Below are 19478 nucleotides of genomic sequence, written 5' to 3'. Positions count from 1 at the left end.
GCATACACACACACACACACACACACACACACACAGAGCACTAAATGAAGACATAAGGTGACATTTCCTAGTTGTTTCTGAGACAAGGTCTCACTGTGTAGCCCTGGTTGGCCTGAAATACTGTAACATAGACACATTGAACTGGCCTTAAACTCACAGAGATCCACCTGCCTCTGCCTCCTGAGTGCTGGGATTAAAGGCACACACCACCACTGAAGCCAAAAGTAATTTTTTTCCGACCTGGGCCGGTTCACCCCTCCTTAGGTAACCTGGCGCTCCCCCCGCTCCCGGGAGGTTACCATATTGATGCCGAACTTAGTGCGGACACCCGATCGGCATAGCGCACTACAGCCCAGAACTCCTGGACTCAAGGGATCCTCTGTCTCAGCCTCCCGAGTAGCTGGGACTACAGGCGTTTGCCACCGCGCCCGGTGCAAAAGTAATTTTTTTAAAGGAACGAAAAATTCCAACTAAGTCAGCTGTTGTAGCTTATATCATTATCCGGGCACACAAGAGGATGGGGTAAAAGCTGGGCAGTGGTGGCTCATGCCTTTAATCCCAGCACGCGTGCCCAGTGGTGTCCTGGGGCTCCAAGCTACTCATGAAAGTGTGATGCAGCAGGTGACTCCATACGGGCGTGTCTCACAGGGGTGGGACCAAGTGGCCACATAATCTCCACACAGCACAGCTTATCCCTCTGATTTATCCCTGACCTTGCCACTAAGCCACAGAGCTGCAATTCTCCTGGGTCCACGCCTCTAATTTAATTTCTGCCAGGTGACTTTATTGCCTTGACAACCATAGCAAGGGTAGTGAGGACTTAAGCAAAGTTCCGGGGCGAAGTGCTCAGAGTTGGGGCTCATGCATGAATCCAGTGAACAATCTCCAACCTGGGCCTGCACCCAGACTCCAAAATCTCCTTTTGCTGGTTGGCGCGGGCTCTTCTAAAGTTAGTGTGTCAAGATGAGCCTCCGGACGTTCTGACGGTGAAGTCACGCAGCGCTTGTTCACCTTCGGCCATGCACGCCATAGCTCTGCTATAGGCTGCTGGACCACATGGCTCTACTATAGGCTGCTGGACCACATGGCTCTACTATAGGATGCTAGACCACATAGCTCTACTATAGGCTGCTGGACCCCATAGCTCTACTATAGGCTGCTGGACCCCATAGCTCTACTATAGGCTGCTGGACCCCATGGCTCTGCTATAGGCTGCTGGACCCCATAGCTCTACTATAGGCTGCTGGACCCCATGGCTCTACTATAGGCTGCTGGACCACATGGCTCTACTATAGGCTGCTGGACCCCATGGCTCTACTATAGGCTGCTGGACCACATGGCTCTACTATAGGCTGCTGGACCCCATGGCTCTACTATAGGATGCTAGACCACATGGCTCTGCTATAGGCTGCTGGACCCCATGGCTCTGCTATAGGCTGCTGGACCACAAGGCTCTACTATAGGATGCTAGACCACATGGCTCTGCTATAGGCTGCTGGACCCCATAGCTCTGCTATAGGCTGCTGGACCCCATGGCTCTACTATAGGCTGCTGGACCACATGGCTCTACTATAGGATGCTAGACCACATGGCTCTGCTATAGGCTGCTGGACCCCATAGCTCTACTATAGGCTGCTGGACCCCATAGCTCTACTATAGGCTGCTGGACCCCATGGCTCTGCTATAGGCTGCTGGACCCCATAGCTCTGCTATAGGCTGCTGGACCCCATAGCTCTACTATAGGCTGCTGGACCACATGGCTCTACTATAGGCTGCTGGACCCCATGGCTCTACTATAGGATGCTAGACCACATGGCTCTGCTATAGGCTGCTGGACCCCATGGCTCTGCTATAGGCTGCTGGACCACAAGGCTCTACTATAGGATGCTAGACCACATGGCTCTGCTATAGGCTGCTGGACCCCATAGCTCTACTATAGGATGCTAGACCACATGGCTCTGCTATAGGCTGCTGGACCCCATAGCTCTACTATAGGCTGCTGGACCACATGGCTCTACTATAGGATGCTAGACCACATGGCTCTGCTATAGGCTGCTGGACCCCATAGCTCTACTATAGGCTGCTGGACCACATGGCTCTACTATAGGCTGCTGGACCCCATGGCTCTGCTATAGGATGCTAGACCACATGGCTCTGCTATAGGCTGCTGGACCCCATGGCTCTGCTATAGGCTGCTGAACCCCATAGCTCTGCTATAGGCTGCTGGACCCCATGGCTCTACTATAGGATGCTAGACCACATGGCTCTGCTATAGGATGCTAGACCACATGGCTCTGCTATAGGCTGCTGGACCACATGGCTCTGCTATAGGCTGCTGGACCACAAGGCTCTACTATAGGATGCTAGACCACATGGCTCTGCTATAGGCTGCTGGACCCCATAGCTCTACTATAGGCTGCTGGACCACATGGCTCTACTATAGGCTGCTGGACCCCATGGCTCTACTATAGGCTGCTGGACCCCATGGCTCTACTATAGGATGCTAGACCACATGGCTCTGCTATAGGCTGCTGGACCCCATGGCTCTACTATAGGCTGCTGGACCACATGGCTCTACTATAGGCTGCTGGACCCCATAGCTCTACTATAGGCTGCTGGACCACATGGCTCTGCTATAGGATGCTAGACCACATGGCTCTACTATAGGCTGCTGGACCCCATAGCTCTACTATAGGCTGCTGGACCACATGGCTCTGCTATAGGCTGCTGGACCACATGGCTCTGCTATAGGCTGCTGGACCACATGGCTCTGCTATAGGCTGCTGGACCCCATGGCTCTACTACAGGCTGCTGGACCCCATGGCTCTGCTATAGGCTGCTGGACCCCATGGCTCTCCAGGCTGAACACGTCCTTGAAATATGCTCCATGGCCAACCTGGGCTTCAAAAATTCATCTGCACCACAGCCCCAGCCCACACTAAGGAGCACATAGAAGAAACACACCTTTCCCTTCTCAGGCTACCAACGACTGTGATTTTACCCCGGAGCAGTATTTAAGTGACACTCTGCAACGACAGTGTGGCAGGGTCATCACCCAGAAAATTCAAGCTGGTCTCTTTAATGACAGTCTTGTTACAGCAAGGTTCAGAGCTCAAAAGATGGCAGCCCCCGGACCCTATAATTATGGTAAAAATAGGACATCCTGACACTTGGACATATATGCTGACTCTGCAACAAAAGTTCGAGTGTCAGGAGAACCTAGGAGTGTAAAACTGGCACACACCAGGGCGGGTGCGAGGGAGAAAGCCACTTGCTCTTTAAGAACAAAGAAGCAGCTTCACTAACCATCACAGACCGAACCAATTAAAAGGACGCATTAGAAAGGTAAATAAACCAACTCCATAGGTATCTTTTGTGGTTTACTCTAGGCTCCCCACCACCACCCATGTGATTTTATCTTAGGAAAGAAAAATTGAAAATGAACTCTCAGATTCCAAAATAAGATACCCTCTCAAACTTGCTGAGTTTATAAACACAGAGGGGGCACGCATGAATTTAAACGGCAATATAAGAAGAAACTCAACTTCTAATCGAAACAGGGATCGAGATGGAATATGTCAGAAGGCTCAGTGTTTATCTCCACATGCATTTATTCCTGGCATTACACAGGAGTTTTCCATGGTGTGTTTATCTAACTTGCTTTCCTCTGACGGGTCTTCTGGCGTGAGACAAATGCAGATCACATACACAAACCACACGCGGTAACCACTTTCTCCCTGTGAAGAACCTCTCACCGCCACCATGGGGGAAAGGGTGAGGGCTAACATCTGCCTGGTGTGTCTCTTCAAGACTCCACAAAGCACTCAGCAGATGTCTTCCCATTTATACTTTCAAGCACACCACACATTGTTTTAATTCTACAAAATGGAAAAATAAAGCTGAAAGAAAACCCTGTACTCAAAGGCCTCTTAGCCGTGGCATACAACAGCTCAGCCTTGCAAGATCTACGTGGCCCTAAGCCTGTGGACTCTGTCTCTTTCTCAGGCCCATGTATGTAAAGCCAGATCACACTATGCCTTCATTGTGTGGCCCAGGGGACATCACACAGCAATTAATGGTTGATACTAAAAACAGTATTTTTTTTTTTTTTGGTTTTTCGAGACAGGGTTTCTCTGTATTGCTTTGGAGGCTGTCCTGGAACTAGCTCTGGAGACCAGGGTGGCCTCGTTCCATGCTTATTCATGTTTCCGCCTAATAAAAATCATGCATGACTCCTTGGCAATCAGATGTTAAGTGCAACTATTTGTCTCAACTTCCTTACCTGGGACACTGTAGTGTGCATCTCATTTTTGTAGTCTTTGCTGGTCAAACAGTCTAGATATAATTCCCATCCTCTTCAGCAAGTGAAGAGGAGAAACGAAACCGTCTCTTTAAACTATGTAGGTTCATGGGATGGGTTAATAACGGCCTTCCGAAAGACAACACAGTTGAGCATGGGGATGAGATGTCTGCAGTTGCTTTCAGTTCTTGAGTGTGATGATGGAATTGCGGTTATGTAAACCATTTATTTCTGGCAGATGAATAGTGAGATGTGCAGACTGATAAGAGATGGAACAGCCGGGCGGTGGTGGCGCACGCCTTTAATCCCAGCACTCGGGAGGCAGAGGCAGGCAGATCTCTGTGAGTTGGAGGCCAGGCTGGACCGACAGCCTCCAAAACAATACCGGGGGGAGGGAGGGAGGGAGGGAGGGAGGGAGGGAGGGAGGGAGGGAGGGAGGGAGGGAGAGAGAGAGAGAGAGAGAGAGAGAGAGAGAGAGAGAGAGAGAGAGAACAAAGTTGGAGAGTTAGAGCGAAGGGAGTGGACCAAATGTTGGTTAACTGGTGACTCTGGGGCTGTTGTGGAAGGAGCTTATGTTCATGCACGCACACACACACACACACACACACACACACACACAGAAGGGAGAAAGCTAGGGAGGGAGGGAAGGAGAGAGGGAGGGAGGGAGGGAAGGAAGAGGAGAGATTTTTCTGAACTCAGAGTAACATATCTAATGTTGCAATGCAGAACTCAGTTGCTTTCACCCAACTCAAAGTAGAACCTTCTAAGACATAGACTTTGGAATTACAAAGGCTTTTTAAACACTTCAAAACATCAGCTGAGAGCCAGAGGGACCATCTGCTAAGACTGAAAATCAACGCAAACATTCACCTTTAATGAAAACAAACAAAATCACTTAAAGGGATCAAAATCTCTCCATGCCACTAGCATGAACACAAATGATGCCATCTCACACTTGAGAGTCAGGAGGGACCAGTGTCCACAGCACTGAAGGCAAAGGTCCCTTCCTTGCTGGAATCCCAGGGATGGCAGCCAGTCACCTTGTAAGTTCTCAGACACCCAGCTGGGGGGCTCGATCACCAGGACACATCACCAAATGACACTCTCTGGTATTGAGCTACTGACCCTTCTGTTAACCTTGAAAATAAAACTTAAATCCAAATCACCATCCGACTCCCCGGGACCTCATCAACCACAAAGAAATAAATGTTTAGCTGAGTTCTAGAAACAGAAAACAGCAATTCCCCCACTGCCTCAACATCCACAGGACAGGAACGCGTTAACCGAACCCAGTGACTCCTGTCTACAAAGACATCCCTGGGTTCCCTTGGATACGGAATCTTTTATCAACTCCGGACTAGGGTAGCTATAAATCAGTTGAGATGACTTCCTGTGGCTATCAGTCCCAAACATCCTGGCACTCACCTTAGAGATGTCAGGACTAGATGCTGGCCCAGCACAAGGAAGCCAGCCTGCATCTTGGAGACCAGGCAGTAGCAAAGCAGAGAACACAAACTTGTCTCACTTCAAAGCACAAGGTGGATGCCTGGCTGACTAAACAGAGATCCCAGCGGGAGTGACAATGAGCTCTTTCTTCCCTATTGTTATTTGAAACAATCGCAGGCTTATTTGTTCATATTAATTAGTTTATGTCTGGTGTTAGGCAGCCTTCACTTGAAAAGCATCCTTTGTTACCAGATGAATAGAAAAACAAACAAAAAAACCACAGCCTTTTCTTTTTCTTTCCAATTGTTGCCTTTGCCTTGGAAAGGGATTTCCAGGCCTCTCCCATCTGAATGTGAATTTACCTTCACACTGGATAGTCCGTTCACTTTTCAGAAAAATGTAATTTCGCTGACTGGGGAAGAGCTGCTGTGAGAGCCGCTCCCTTGTGTGCTAATAGCTAACAGTAGGGAAGACTTCAGCACAGGCTGAGACACACAGGCAAGCCTGCCTCAAAGGAAATCCTTACTGTGCAAAGCCCCAAGGAAGGCCCATCATGACCTAGAGCAGGGGGACCCAAAGGTCTCTATCTCTCCTGAAAAATAAATCAACTTCTTCTGTGATCTAATCATCCCAGCTTGCTGCTGACTCATCCCAAATGACTCAGTCCCCAAATATCAAAGATTATTACTACGGCCAGTGTGGGGTAAGAATGGAACTTTACTACTGTGTTTGGAGCTGCTATAGAATTTTCCCCCAGGACACTGTTAAATCAGGGTTCAGAATGTAGGTCTAAGACTATACACAGGCGTGGGGGGGGTGTGTGTGACTGCAGATTGAACCCAGGGCCTTCCGTAGGCTAGGCAAGCATTCCACTCCCACAGGCTTCATTATGATATTGTTCAGTTCCTTAATACGGTTTTCAAAGTCCTGAAAAAACCCCTGACTTTATACCCCAACCACTCTAATACTAAGGGCTTGCCAATTTCTGCAGTGCAAATACTACATCATGGCTGATTTCAACCTGCTCACCAAATGCTGGGTTTGACTTGAATTTTAAAGAGATTTATTTTGCACGTGCGTGCACGCGCATGTGTGTGTGTGTGTGGTATGTACGCTCGTGCGTCTGCACACGCGCGTGTTTATACACACACACATGAGTACAGATGCCCTCAGAGGCCGAAAGAGAGCATTGGGTCCTCTGAAGCTTGGATCACAGACTTGTGAGCCTCCTAGTGTGGGTGCGTAAATCAAACTCAGGTCTTCTGCAAGAACAATACAGTCCTCCCTTAACCACTGAGCTTTCTACCTCACCCCTCACGGAATTCTTCAAAAATCCAACAGTCAGACCTTAGGGTCGGGTAAAGGAGGAGCCTCTGGGGTCAGGCCCACGCCCCACTGCACTGTGCTGACTCGGAACTGACCCCAGTGCTGCTCTCTTCTCACCACGGCCCGCCAAACGCTCTTTCCCCTCCCGCCAAACGGGCTCACAGCCATACACGGGCCCCTTGTCTGGTGGTCTTCCTGGGAGAAGCCCACTTGCTGATTCCCAGAACAGCCACACTTCCTGGGTCGCAGCAGTCGGGACACGGGCATTCTAACTTGCCGGTTCCTTATCCGCACCTCCCCAACTGCGTGTCTAAACTCTGTCAAGGCAACAACCTTATTTATCCTCTCATGTATTCTTGCAGGTAGAGAGGCCTGTCCCGTTGCTGAGCGGTAACAATAACACACCACAACACTCATGGAGGGCAGGATCTGAACTCAAGCAGTGTGTGACTACAGGGCCCACGTGCACCCTACCGAAAAGCAGGGTTTTGTGACGTTTTCACTTATTTATTTTTCAGAAATGATCCTCAAGGAGGAATTTTAATTAAATTTAAACTCTCCCTAATGAAAGAAGTCAAATGCTACGAACTACACTTCGTTGGGGTAGGGTTAAGCTTTGGAGGGATTTATCATCTCCCCAGAGCCAATTTGGGCCCTCAGGGGGGCAATAGAATTCTATTGAAGATGTATGTGTTGGCTTTTCCCCTCTGCAGCTCTGTTTATGAGCCATATGTTTGTCCTTAAGAAACACATGGTCTTGTTTTATAGTCTTAATGGTCTCTTCCTGTGAGGATTATTCTATGTCTTGCTTTCTTTTCCCTTTATAAGGTGTCTTATGACAACATAGCCACGTTGAAAAACTCATGTATTAACTGGTATGTGCCATTTAAAACACATCCATATACCTGACTTTATCAATAGCCATGATTGAATATCAGGAAGGTTTGAAGTTCTTGGTGTGACTATCTTTTTACACACTTCCTTGGTCTCGTGTGTTTAGACACCAGTATGACTGCAAAAGGCACCTGGTTTTAATAAATACTGCCTTTAATTAATGCTGAAGATTAATACACAACCCCTTAAGTAGCTGTACTAATTTAACACCACAGAAAGTTTTCAAGAGTATCTGCTTTTCTTTTCAAGAGTATCAATTCCCTAGGCATTTACATTAAATAGGACCCTTTTCTCCTTTGGATAGTGCTGAACATTTTGATGAAATGAGTCACTTAAAAGCATTTATATTACTCACCAACCCATAGTAGTCTATGTAACGGGGAAGATGGTGAGTAAGTCAATATCATTGGAAACGCTGACAAAGACAATGATGAATGCTTGAAGTGCCTGGTCAGGGAATCCTGTGCTAAGTCCTAACTCACGTCACCAAAAAAAGGCCAAGCATAATCACTCTCAGGAACAGCTGCTGCCTTGGGCTTTGCTAACCTAGAGTAACACCAACTAAACCTCTCGCCAAAAAATCTACAGGGGTTAAAAAGAAGCCAGACACCCAAGTAGTCGAGTGTTGAAACTATGATGGACCAGCTAACAAAAGAGAAATGACACCACGGAGATGACACTAAGCATCAGACATCCCTGAAAACACTCCTGGAAGATTTAAAGGACAGCAAGGACTTTATTCATGGTGGGAAACCCCCAAGTTAATCAGTAGCAGCGGTCCTCAGCCTTCCTGTTGCAGAATGCTTGCTTATACTGTGAAGAGTGCCTTTGCCAAGGAGCCTTCTGGTTGGTTTAATAAAGAGCTGAATGGCCGATAGCTAGGTAGGAAGAGGTTAGGCAGGACTTCTGGGGACAGAGAGGACTCTGGGAAAGCAGAGGTGCTAATGAGACACAGGGTGAGTAGGACATACAGAATGAAAGAAGGTAAAAAGCCATATGCTAAAACGTGGATTAGTAGAAGTAGGTTAATTTAAGTGATAAGAGCTGGTGGGACAAGACTAAGCTAAGGCAGAGCTTTTATAATTGGTAATGAGGTGTGTTGTTATTTGGGGATTGGCAATCCAAAGATAGTCCTACAAGAAAGACTTGCTACACCTTCCTAATTTCGTGACGCTTTAGCACAGTTCCTCCTGTTGTGGTGACCCTAACCATAAAATTATTTTCGTTGCTACTTCATGACTGTAATTTTGCTACTGTCCTGAAACATAATGCCAATATCTGTGTTTTATGATGCTCTTAAGTGATCCCAAGGGGTCATGACCTATAGGTTGAGAACTGCTGCTCTACAGGAAATGAAGAATGACCCTTTCTTCTTTCTCCCTCTTTCTTAACTCCAAACAATAAAAAAACCAGATGTCCTTATTTTAAATATGCACAAAATACAATAGCCTTCTAAATGAGGTAGAAAGAAAGGATAAAAAAATGTTCTGCGCCATCAAGATTTAAATTCCAACCAATGTGAATGGTTCTCAGGGAACTCTTACATTATACACTGTATATGTGTGGTGTGCATGTGTGTGTATGTTTGTGTGTGTGGTGTGTGATGTGTATGTGTACGTGTGTGTGTGGGGTGTGTGTGTGTGTGTGTGTGTGTGTGTGTGTGTGGTGTGTGTGTGTGTGAGAGAGACATGGAAGTAAAAACAGAACTGCAAGGGAGGAGACAGTAGTCTTAGGAGAGGAGGGACAACAGGATTGGGTGATGGGGGAAGAAAGACAAAAGACTACAGATTCCCTCATACACAGAAGCTATGGTTAAAAAATACGCCCTTGTGGTGGTTTGAGTAGCCAATCTGGTAGCCGTGTTTGGGAGATTCGGGAGGTGCGGCCTTGCAGGAGGAAGTATGTCCCTGGAAGTGGGCAGGAAGAGTTAAAAACCTCACGTCACTTCCAGAACACTCTCTGCTTCTGCTTGTGTTTCAAGCTGTGAGCTCTGGGTTTGCTGCTCCATTGGCCATGCCTGCTGCTTCCCCATGACAATGATGGACTCTGACATCTTTGGAACCAGATGGCCCAATAAACACTCCACTCTCTATGTTGTTCACGGTGTTCAGAACAGCAACAAAAAAAGTAACAAACATAGTCCATGTACATGACACAGAAGCAGAAGGGGGTGTCTGAGTGGGCACGGTGCAGGGGAGACCAGTAAGAGGGACAGAGGCAGGCCAGAAGGGGAGACACTGCAGAAAATGAGCCAAGTACAATGATACACACCATGAAAATATCATAATGAAGCCCAGTATTTTTTGTGTACTAACTATAAGCATTTAAAATGTCTCTTGCTCAAAGGTACCTACTTTTTCCTTAAACCTTTGCCTAAAAGTGACGGTCATAAATGAGAGGCCACACTGGATAAAGAAGAGTCGCAAGACAGGGAGGGAAGTGGGAAACTACACTGGTTTTGAGTGCTTTGCATACGAGCTACTGTTTTGTCCACCTGAGTGGAGTTTGAAGCTGGGGCGGGGCAGGGAAGCATGGGTCCAAGGCACAAGGAGATGTGTGAGTCCAGGTCTGTCTCCCTACCATGGCAACACACTGCCTCCTGAGGCCAAAGGACAGCATACACACAAAGCGGCAGATTATGCCACCAATCTAAACAAAAAAGATGTCCTTGCAGGATTTCTGCTCCTCGTGTACAGCCAAAGCACTTCACAGGAACTACTGCTCAGAAGTTTCTAGAACTCCATTCTGTTTTCAGATTCCCTGGAATGGGCCAAGGCAAAAATAATAATTACAGGGGAAAGCACAATGTGACAGCCTTGGAAGGCCTGTCACAAGATTAGATCAAACTGAGAAATAATTATTTGTATCACCAGCCTCCCTGCAATAGAGAACAGAAATGAGAGCAGTGGAGTTTACTTCTGACTTTGCTTTGCAGTTTGACGGCAATAGCAATAGTTGGGCAGCCTCATCCTGAGTATGATAAACCCATCCCGCTGTGAACCAAGGACAGTTCGTTCATCCAGATGCTTCCTGAACTACACTATGCAGCCCCTCTCTCTGTGTGTCTCTCTCTGTCTCTCTCTTTCTCTGTGTCTCTGTCTCTGTCTCTCTCTGTCTCTCTCTCTCTCTCTCTGTCCCCAAAGCACCCCATCTAAGCACCCCCCCACCAAGTGACAGTGAGAGACATGTATGATTCCCCAGAGGGGAAAAAAAGGTACACTTCCTTAAAACTCAGCTTAACTTTTGCACAGAGCTAAGATTAACAAAACAACACAGACTAGGCCAAATCACTTACCTGGGGCTGTGAAATCACAGGGCTGGAAGTAGAGGCAGCTGCCATGACGGTGCTGTAGTCTGAAAAGACCCCAGCCCTGCAGTGCCAGGCACAGGAAACAACACGTGGGTTGGCTGATCAGATCTCGGTCATGCTAGGAGGAGCTGTAAGCCTGTGAAAATACAAGGAGGCCCATGATGAGTAGGAGAGGACTGACCTGGGCTAGGGAAGAGTCACCGGCTAGATGAGGCAAAGGAGTCCACTCACAAGAACCAAATACTAGCTGAATGAACCCCAGGGGGGCTGCTGGGGAAGATCTACCGTCAAGAGACATGACTCCTTCGCCATCTTCTCACACTAGATGTTCTGGGGGAGACCGCATCAAGCTGGGGACACAGGAGGACTACACCAAGAGGAGAAGCCACCTTGTCATTCAATAATGCTTTCTTTAAATCTACATTTGAGATCTGATAATCTGTATACATACGAAGGGTGAAGAGAAGAATCCACCAAGCATTAGGGAAGACTGCGGTTCAGCCTCAGCCCTGCCTACCCTTTTGCGGAAACAAAAACAAAGACAAGCCTGAGGCTTGGAGAAGGGAGAGTCTAGAGAATCCTACATTTTCGTGAAGACATAAGAAAGGGATGAGATTCCATTTCTACATCTCTTCAAAGAGCACGGTGTGTATTTTAAAGACGTAAGGCCAAGTACCCCCACCATCACGTGAGTAAGTGGCAGAAGGGATCAGGAACTCAGGGAGGTGGAGGGGGTTCCTTAAATCAGATTTCCTGCCTATAAGTAAGGGAGAGGGAATTTCTAAAACCCTTTGACATTTGATGGGAGATGTCATTCTGTAAATGTCTCTCTTATTGGTTGTTGAATAAAGCATGTTGGCCAATAGGGAAGCAAGATAGGTGGGTCTAGGAGGATTCTGGGAAATGTAGTGAAGGGAGTCGTCAAGATGGGATCCCTGGAGGAGAGGGCGTAAGTCTGGCGTTCTCGGAAAGATAAGTCCTTACAAAAACATATATTGGTGATTATGGGTCAATAATTAAGTCAGAGCTAGACAATGAGAAACAATAGCAAATGGCCAACAGCTTCATAATTAACATAATGTCTGGTGTGTTATTTGGGGGCTGTAACCATGGCAGAGCCCAGGCAACTGGCAGGGCAGACTATATGTTATATTCAAGGAGACAGTGCTAAACAACCACAAAATAAAAAACCATGCTTTTCTCTTTAGTATGTTCCCTAAGAAAATTTGAAAGAAAGCTGAAGTCCGATCAGTAAGTAAGCTAGGACTTTGATTCTGTCCAAAGATTGGCCAGGGGTGGAATCCCACCCCTTTAAGCCCAGTACTCAAGAGGCACAGGCAAGCAGATACGTGTGAGTTCAAGGCCATAACGGTCAACAAAGTGAGTTCCAGGCCAGCTAGAGTTACATACTAAGACCCTGTCTCAAAAATATGGGGGGGGGGTATTTTCCATGATCACATGAGCATAAAGGGAAAAGTTATGAACATCCCCTTCTTCTGAGCAAACGTGTTCCCAGTAGCTTTCATCTCACCTAGAAATTCCTCAAGAGATTTATCAGGGAAGGCAAGTGGCAGTCCAGCTCTCTAACATTAATACTCAGGAGGCAGAAGTAGGGGCAAGATCTGGGCTAGCCTGGGCTGTACAGTAAGGCCCCAGCGTTGAAAAGGTGAAGAGGAGAAAGAGAGACAAGAGACAGGGGAGAGGAAGAGGGAGGAGGAAGAGGAATGGGAGGAGAGGAGAAGACGAGGGCTTGAGAAGGGAAGAAGGGAGAAAAGGAAGAACTTACAGGAGGGAGGGTGGGAGAGGAGACAGGGAGAGGGGAGAAGAAAGGGCAGATGTATTTACTGAGCACCTACAGGACACTAGGAGCACGCAGGACTGAGCCAGCCCCTGCTGCAAATACACTTTCTAGCTTCACCGGGATCCCAGGAAATGCCCGAGTACCGTTCAACTCCCTTGGAGAATGACAGTTTCCTTAATAATAAAAGTCACAAACCCAAGGTCAGAAGAACTGAGCCTTGCGCGGGAGGACACAGTGGAGCTGGACAGTTAATCCCGTCCTTTGATTCCGCCTGGTGCTACCCGCCCCAGGCTGCTGAGCCTCTGTAGAAACGCCCTGGTCACAGGGCAACTCCTAATGGCCTGCAAATTTTCACTTTTTTCTTTATTCGTGCATCAGTATCACGCCTTCACACACCATACTTTGAATCACATCAGGTTGTACTCATGTTAAAGGAAGGATAGTCAACTTATGAGCATTCGCACAGCAAGCACATTTCAGAAGCTGCCTTGGCCCGGCGTCAACACGGGATCCCACAGCCATCCTGAGCCCATGTTGATGTCCTCTCCTCAGCTCTACTTTTTTTAGGAGGAGGAAAAGGGCATTGGCAGTATAAATGAAAGGCCCAGGGGCAAGGGCACTTGGCTTTCTTTACAGGGGCATCTAGAGTGTGGGTTCTACCTCGGGGAAATTATAGGAGCCCACAGTGCGCTGACCATTCTATGCTAACACGTGACCTTGTGCTCCCCCTATTTTCATTTCCTTATGCATTTATAATTCATATCGTCTTTCCATATTCACAAATGAAGACAGAGGGGGTGAGCATGATAACAGCAACCACCAAGCCAAGTAAGTGGGACTCTATTCTAGAAGACTCATGCTGCACATTCAGGTCCATTTCCTTTTAGCTCAAGATAACTTCAGTTGCCAGCAGCACGAAGACTGTCCAGAGGGGAACTCAAGCTCCTAGCCTACAACAATAAAAGGATATAGTCCACCACCCCCAGAACCAAACTGTCATACTATGTCATTGCTAACATGAGAGGAGAGAGAGAGGGGCCAGGAGTTAAGGAAAGCCTTCTGCATGCCAAGCTAAGTAGCAGTTAATTCCACACGGTCTCGGCTGGATGCTGTTACCCCATGTCACAAGGGAGACTTCTGAGACTTCAAAGGGTTACAGGACCCAATCATAGCCACAAAGCCGGGAGAGCTCTAAGACCTGAAGATGCCAGGGCCCCAGATGCTTTCTACAGGCCAATCTTCCACTGAAAGAGTACTGGAGGACTGGGCAGATAGCTCATTTAGTAAAGTGGGTTGCCTTGCAAGCATGAAGAATGAGTTTGAGCTCGAGTACCTACCGACACAAAACTCTTAGGTGTGGTAGCACATGTCTGTAGGCCCAGTCCAATCAGTGACTTCCAGATCAATGAGAGACTCTGTCTCAAAGGAGATAGACATCATTCCAAGATTATCTTCTGGTCTCACATCCATAGGCACATGTACACATACATACATACATACATACATACATACATACATGCATGCATACATACATACACAGAGAGAGAGAGAGAGAGAGAGAGAGAGAGAGAGAGAGAGAGAGAGAGAGAGAGAGAGAGAGAGAGAGAGAGAGAGAGAGAGAGAGAGAGGATTGGGGGAGAAACCCTATGACCCAAGTTCTGGGGAGGAAGAGACAGGAGGGTCCCTAGGCTCACTGTTCAGAGAGTCTAGCTAAATGATTGAGTTTCCTGTGTGAAGAAACTAGGTATTAAGCCATTGAGGAAGACAACCGGCCTCCAGAAGCCAACACAGACAGCAAGTTCCCCTCTAACTACCACATGCATGCACATACATGTGACACACATGAACACATATTCACCTATACACCACACACACACAAAAAAAAGAGTTTTTAATTTAACATAGGAGTCTGTATATAAACAGTAAGGAATGACACAAAAACTGTTTCTGATATGAGAAAGCAAAGTGGAAAACTGTATCTAGACTCTCGCCCAAAGCAAAATTACACAAATTGAAATGGAGTTTCAAGGATCATGAGCAATTAAATAATCATATTCGGGGAAAACTAAAATTTTCCAGTAAGAAATATACACAGGCTCATTCCTTGTGACAGATTGCCAGATTGGTTGATAGTGGCAGAAACACTATGAATCAGCCCTAGAAACCCAGAAACCATTGCTTAAGCGTCCAGAAACATGTTCTGGAGATAATAGGTATGGATGGTCCTCAATGAGCTAAGGCACAACACCCTTCTCGTGAGAAACTGCAAGTTCCAAGTTCATGTACAAAAAATAAGCAAATGAGAATTCAGCAGTAAGAGGGCACCAGGCCTGGGAGAACTGGGGTGCTTTTAAAACACACTTTACTCTTTCAAGAGAGCCTCTGCCTCCAGAAGCCAATAAAGCAATTCAGCACGGCTGCACTTACTCATAATGTACATGACCTACGAAGATTTTACCAGAAAACTGTGAGAAAAGAATGCCACTAGCTGGCCGCTGAGGGGGCCAGCCATGCCAAATGACAATGGCTACGCTAGTTAGCGAATGCCATACCAAATACCTAAAAGAAAATTTCTGGTTGGAAACAGGCTTCCATGTGACGGCTTGAACTGAAGCTGGCTCCCTCCCCAGGCCTCACAGGAAGATAAACCTCTAATTGGCAAATTAATCTACTACAAGCCTAACCTTTTTCCTTATACTGGATTTCGGTCAAGTAGTGACTCATACTCTTGTAGATCTGCAGCAAAGAGAGGGTATGTGTGTGTGTGGGGGGGGGGGGGGAATCCTGAGTAGACACCAATTTCTCCCTCCAAGGATAAGCAACAGAGAAAGGCTCAAATGCACCAGGCCCATGTGATGCACTATTAAGAGGTTCAAGCAAAGGGGTTTCCAGAACAGACCCCACGTTTCCTTGAGCAGGAAGTATACTTCCTAAAGGAGAAATGTCTAGCTCATGTTCGGTAAGATTGCCGAGGAAACTGTGGTGGCATCTTTGAACACAGAGCATGTCGCCATGGTAGAAAAACAAGGTCAGAAGAGTTTGCGTTAACCAAGGGGACAAAAAAAAAAAAAAAAAAAAAAAAGCCAGTCTGGGTTGCGGACATAAACAAAGGCAGTCAAGGAAATAGAGAACAGAAAATAAACAGTAGAGAAGGCAAACCAGATCTTTGAGACAGGGAAAACCTACATTTAAAGACTTTAACCCCAGCACAGGCTAGGCAAACAAAAGTTGTAGCAGAAAGGAAGCTGTAAATGATGCCACATGCATATAATCCCAAACTAGGGAGGTAGAGACTTTAGAAGTTCAAGGCCATCCTCAGCTACATGGCAAGTTTGGTATTAGCCTGGGTTACAAGAGATTCTATATAACTTTTTTTGTTTTACATAAAAGAAAGAAGTTACCACCATCAATGCTGGGATCAGGAAAATATAAAATCATGCCCCAATTTTTAGAAAACTGTTACACAGGTACACACTTGAGATGAAATAGAGGGGGAAAAAAATCCAGACTGTGTATCTGTGTATTGTTCTCCAACAAGCTTGACAGTCTGGCAGGAACTCAGTAGAAAATTTCTGGACCCAAGACCTAGAGCATCAAGGAGATGAGACACAGGCAAGCCAGCTTGTCTTTCTTAGAGTCTGTCCCCATCTGTCTCTCCACCAGAACAAGACAGCATCTGCCACCAGGCTTACCTCCCCTGAAGCAGGAGACAGAAAGGCTCGCCCCCCCCACACACACACCCCAGAATCTCCTGTCAGAGGGAAAAGACCTGATGACTGTAAGTTCCGGAAAGGAACACTGCACTCATCAGAACAAAAACAAAAAACAACAACAACAAAAAACAAACAAACAAACAAAAAAAAAAACGGGATGCTTACAAAGCAATAATTCCAACTTTAAGAGGTTTAGAATGTGAACTTAAGAAAGCTGGCCAGAATTGAAAAAAACAAACAAACAAACACAGAAGTGAGAACAGAGCAAAGGAATAGAGAACTCTAGAGAAGAAACCCCAAGCGGATAAATCAGAAAAGTAAAGGAAGAAGATATGATACAAGCGAGAGCAGCCTGGGCAGCACAAGGAGACCCTGTCTCAAGACAAAAAGAGGAGAGTAGAGGATCTATACCTCCTGGAGGACACATCAGTGTTAGAACACTTGACTAGCGCACACGTGGCCCTAGGCTCAGGAAAGAAAAAAAGGGGGAGGGGTCCCAAACAGTCCCTAGAATGGAAGGTCATTTTTATAGAGTGAAAAGGCCCACAGGAGCCCGCCCGCCTCAGTGGTTTTTCACAGGATCACATTAATCTGGAGGTTTAAAACATCCTGGGAAGGGTGAAAAGGCTGCAGCTTGGCGGTAGAGTTACCAGTACGTGCTGAGCACGTGTGCTACAGGGGCATTGGTGTCTAGCACTACGAAAGCTAACACTGCAACAGCCACAACAGCAACTTGAGTGAAAAGTCCCGAAAGACCTCAGAAAAGGCACAGGGGAACTCATAAACAAATAGGTAGGAAGCGAAGGGCCTTCAGACTCTATTGAATAAGATCCCCTAGATGCAGGGAGACAGTGGAACCATGCAATTAACAGATGGGTCCTTCTGGAAGATGTGATTCTCAAGACTGGCAGGGAACGGGAGGTGAGGACCAGGACAGTAAGTGGGAGCACAGAGAGACCCAAAGGAAGTTAACCGTGAAGAGTAATGCCTGGGTGACACACACAAGGGCTGGTAAGGTGCAGGTTTATAACACTAAGAGAGCATGGTATTAAATGAAGAGTTAATACACAGAAAACTAAGCCAGAGGGCTGGAGAGATGGCTCAGAGGTTAAGATCAGGGGCTGCTCTTCCAAAAAAGATCCTGAGTTCAATTCCCAGCAACCACATGGTGGCTCACAACCACCTGTAATGAAGTTTGATGCCCTCATCTGGCCTGTAGAGATACATGCAGGCAGAATACTGTATACATAGTAAATAAATCTTAAAGAAAAAGAAAACTAAGCCAGCATTGTAAAGGGAAGCCTTGGCCAACAGCTTCGTAATTAATATAGCCTCCTGTGTGTTTATTTGGGACTGATGCGGCTCTGGAACCAGGCTGGCGGGAAGGCTTCTCTCAAGGAAAAGGCTTCCCTTTACACAGCATTAAAGAGATGAACTTGAAACGGACCCAAAAGTTTTCACGTGGCATGGGAATGAATGATAGTAAGGAGGCCCCCATCTTGAAGAACTGAAGGAGGTTCCCATCATGAAGGACTGGAGATACAGCTGAGCCACAGAGCACTTGCCTGGCCTGTGCCAGGTCACAGGTTCGAAGCCTCAAATTCAACCCCCAACACAACAGTAGATAGACATGAATACTAACCCAACTGAGACAAAGACCTAACACACATTGGGACAACAGAGAAGTCGAAAAAAAAAAAAAAAAGAACTCAGTTTCCTTAGCAAGCTTCATGGGGCTAACACTTTACAAACATCTACAACTGATCAAATTTTTAAAAAATGAAATAAAAAAGAACATGACCCCAAATCAAAAAGTTTAGGACTATAGATAAAAGGCAAAGTGTCAATGCAGAAATCCAAGGTGACAACCTGGAAGGCCATTGTGTGTGGGGAGGGGAGGGAAGCACAAGTGTTTGCAGTAGTAGAACGTGTCACGTTTGTTAGAAATTATGGCCCAAATAGTAGAAAGTATTCAAATAAGGATAACCAGCGCACTTGAGGAAAACAACAGGACAGAGTTGATTTATCAGGGGAAGGATGGGCGGAGGAGTAGAGTGACTACTTCCTTAAAGGGCGCGTGTAGGTGGACGGAAAACAGCCAAAGCAAAACTCCCCAGCACTAACTACTAGGAAGATCCAAAGCAAAAACCTAATGAGGGGTCATGTCAAGAAGGAAGTGAGAGATTGGAACCCTTGTACATAGCAGGTAGGAATAAAAAAAAAATGCTGCAGTCGACGCAGAGGCAGTGTGGAGGAGCCTCAGAAAATTCAAAATACGCGCCAGCGATCCCACGTATGAACACACTTCCAAAATAATTAAGATGGGACCCTCAGGAGCTAATTGCACACCCATGTTCATGGAGAAGAGACAGAGTGGCCCAGAAGTAGAAGAAACCCAAGTGTTGAGTAATGGATACACACACACACACACACACACACACACACACACACACACACACACACACACACAGAGATAAACTGATTGGCACACACAGTGAGATATTATTCTGGCTTAAAAAGGAAGTGGTGCCGCCGGGCGGTGGTGACGCACACCTTTAATCCCAGCACTCGGGAGGCAGAGGCAGGTGGATCTCTGTGAGTTCAAGGCCAGGCTGGACCGACAGCCTCCAAAACAATACAGAGAAACCCTGTCTCATAAAAACCAAAAAAAAAAAAAAAAAAAAAAGG

The 19478-nt window shown here is 46.7% G+C and overlaps 1 protein-coding gene across 8 annotated transcripts in view; it reads right to left on the bottom strand.

The window, feature by feature from the left end:
• The window catches only part of Lpar1 (lysophosphatidic acid receptor 1), a 128807-nt gene that overhangs the window by 65136 nt on the left and 44193 nt on the right, over positions 1-19478 (bottom strand). For 4 of the 8 annotated variants that reach the window (XM_021235925.2, XM_040737614.1, XM_040737606.1 and 1 more), the window contains exon 2: positions 11262-11412. In XM_021235925.2, coding sequence (XP_021091584.1) covers positions 11262-11306 — 45 coding nt within the window. In that variant the 5' untranslated portion in view covers positions 11307-11412. 8 annotated transcript variants of the gene reach the window in all.

This window comes from Mesocricetus auratus, unplaced genomic scaffold (genome assembly GCF_017639785.1).
Source record: "Mesocricetus auratus isolate SY011 unplaced genomic scaffold, BCM_Maur_2.0 Super-Scaffold_6730, whole genome shotgun sequence".
In the NCBI taxonomy this organism is placed as follows: domain Eukaryota; kingdom Metazoa; phylum Chordata; class Mammalia; order Rodentia; family Cricetidae; genus Mesocricetus; species Mesocricetus auratus.
Note: the sequence above shows the minus strand (reverse complement) of the source record. Positions and strands in the feature narration are given on the sequence as shown.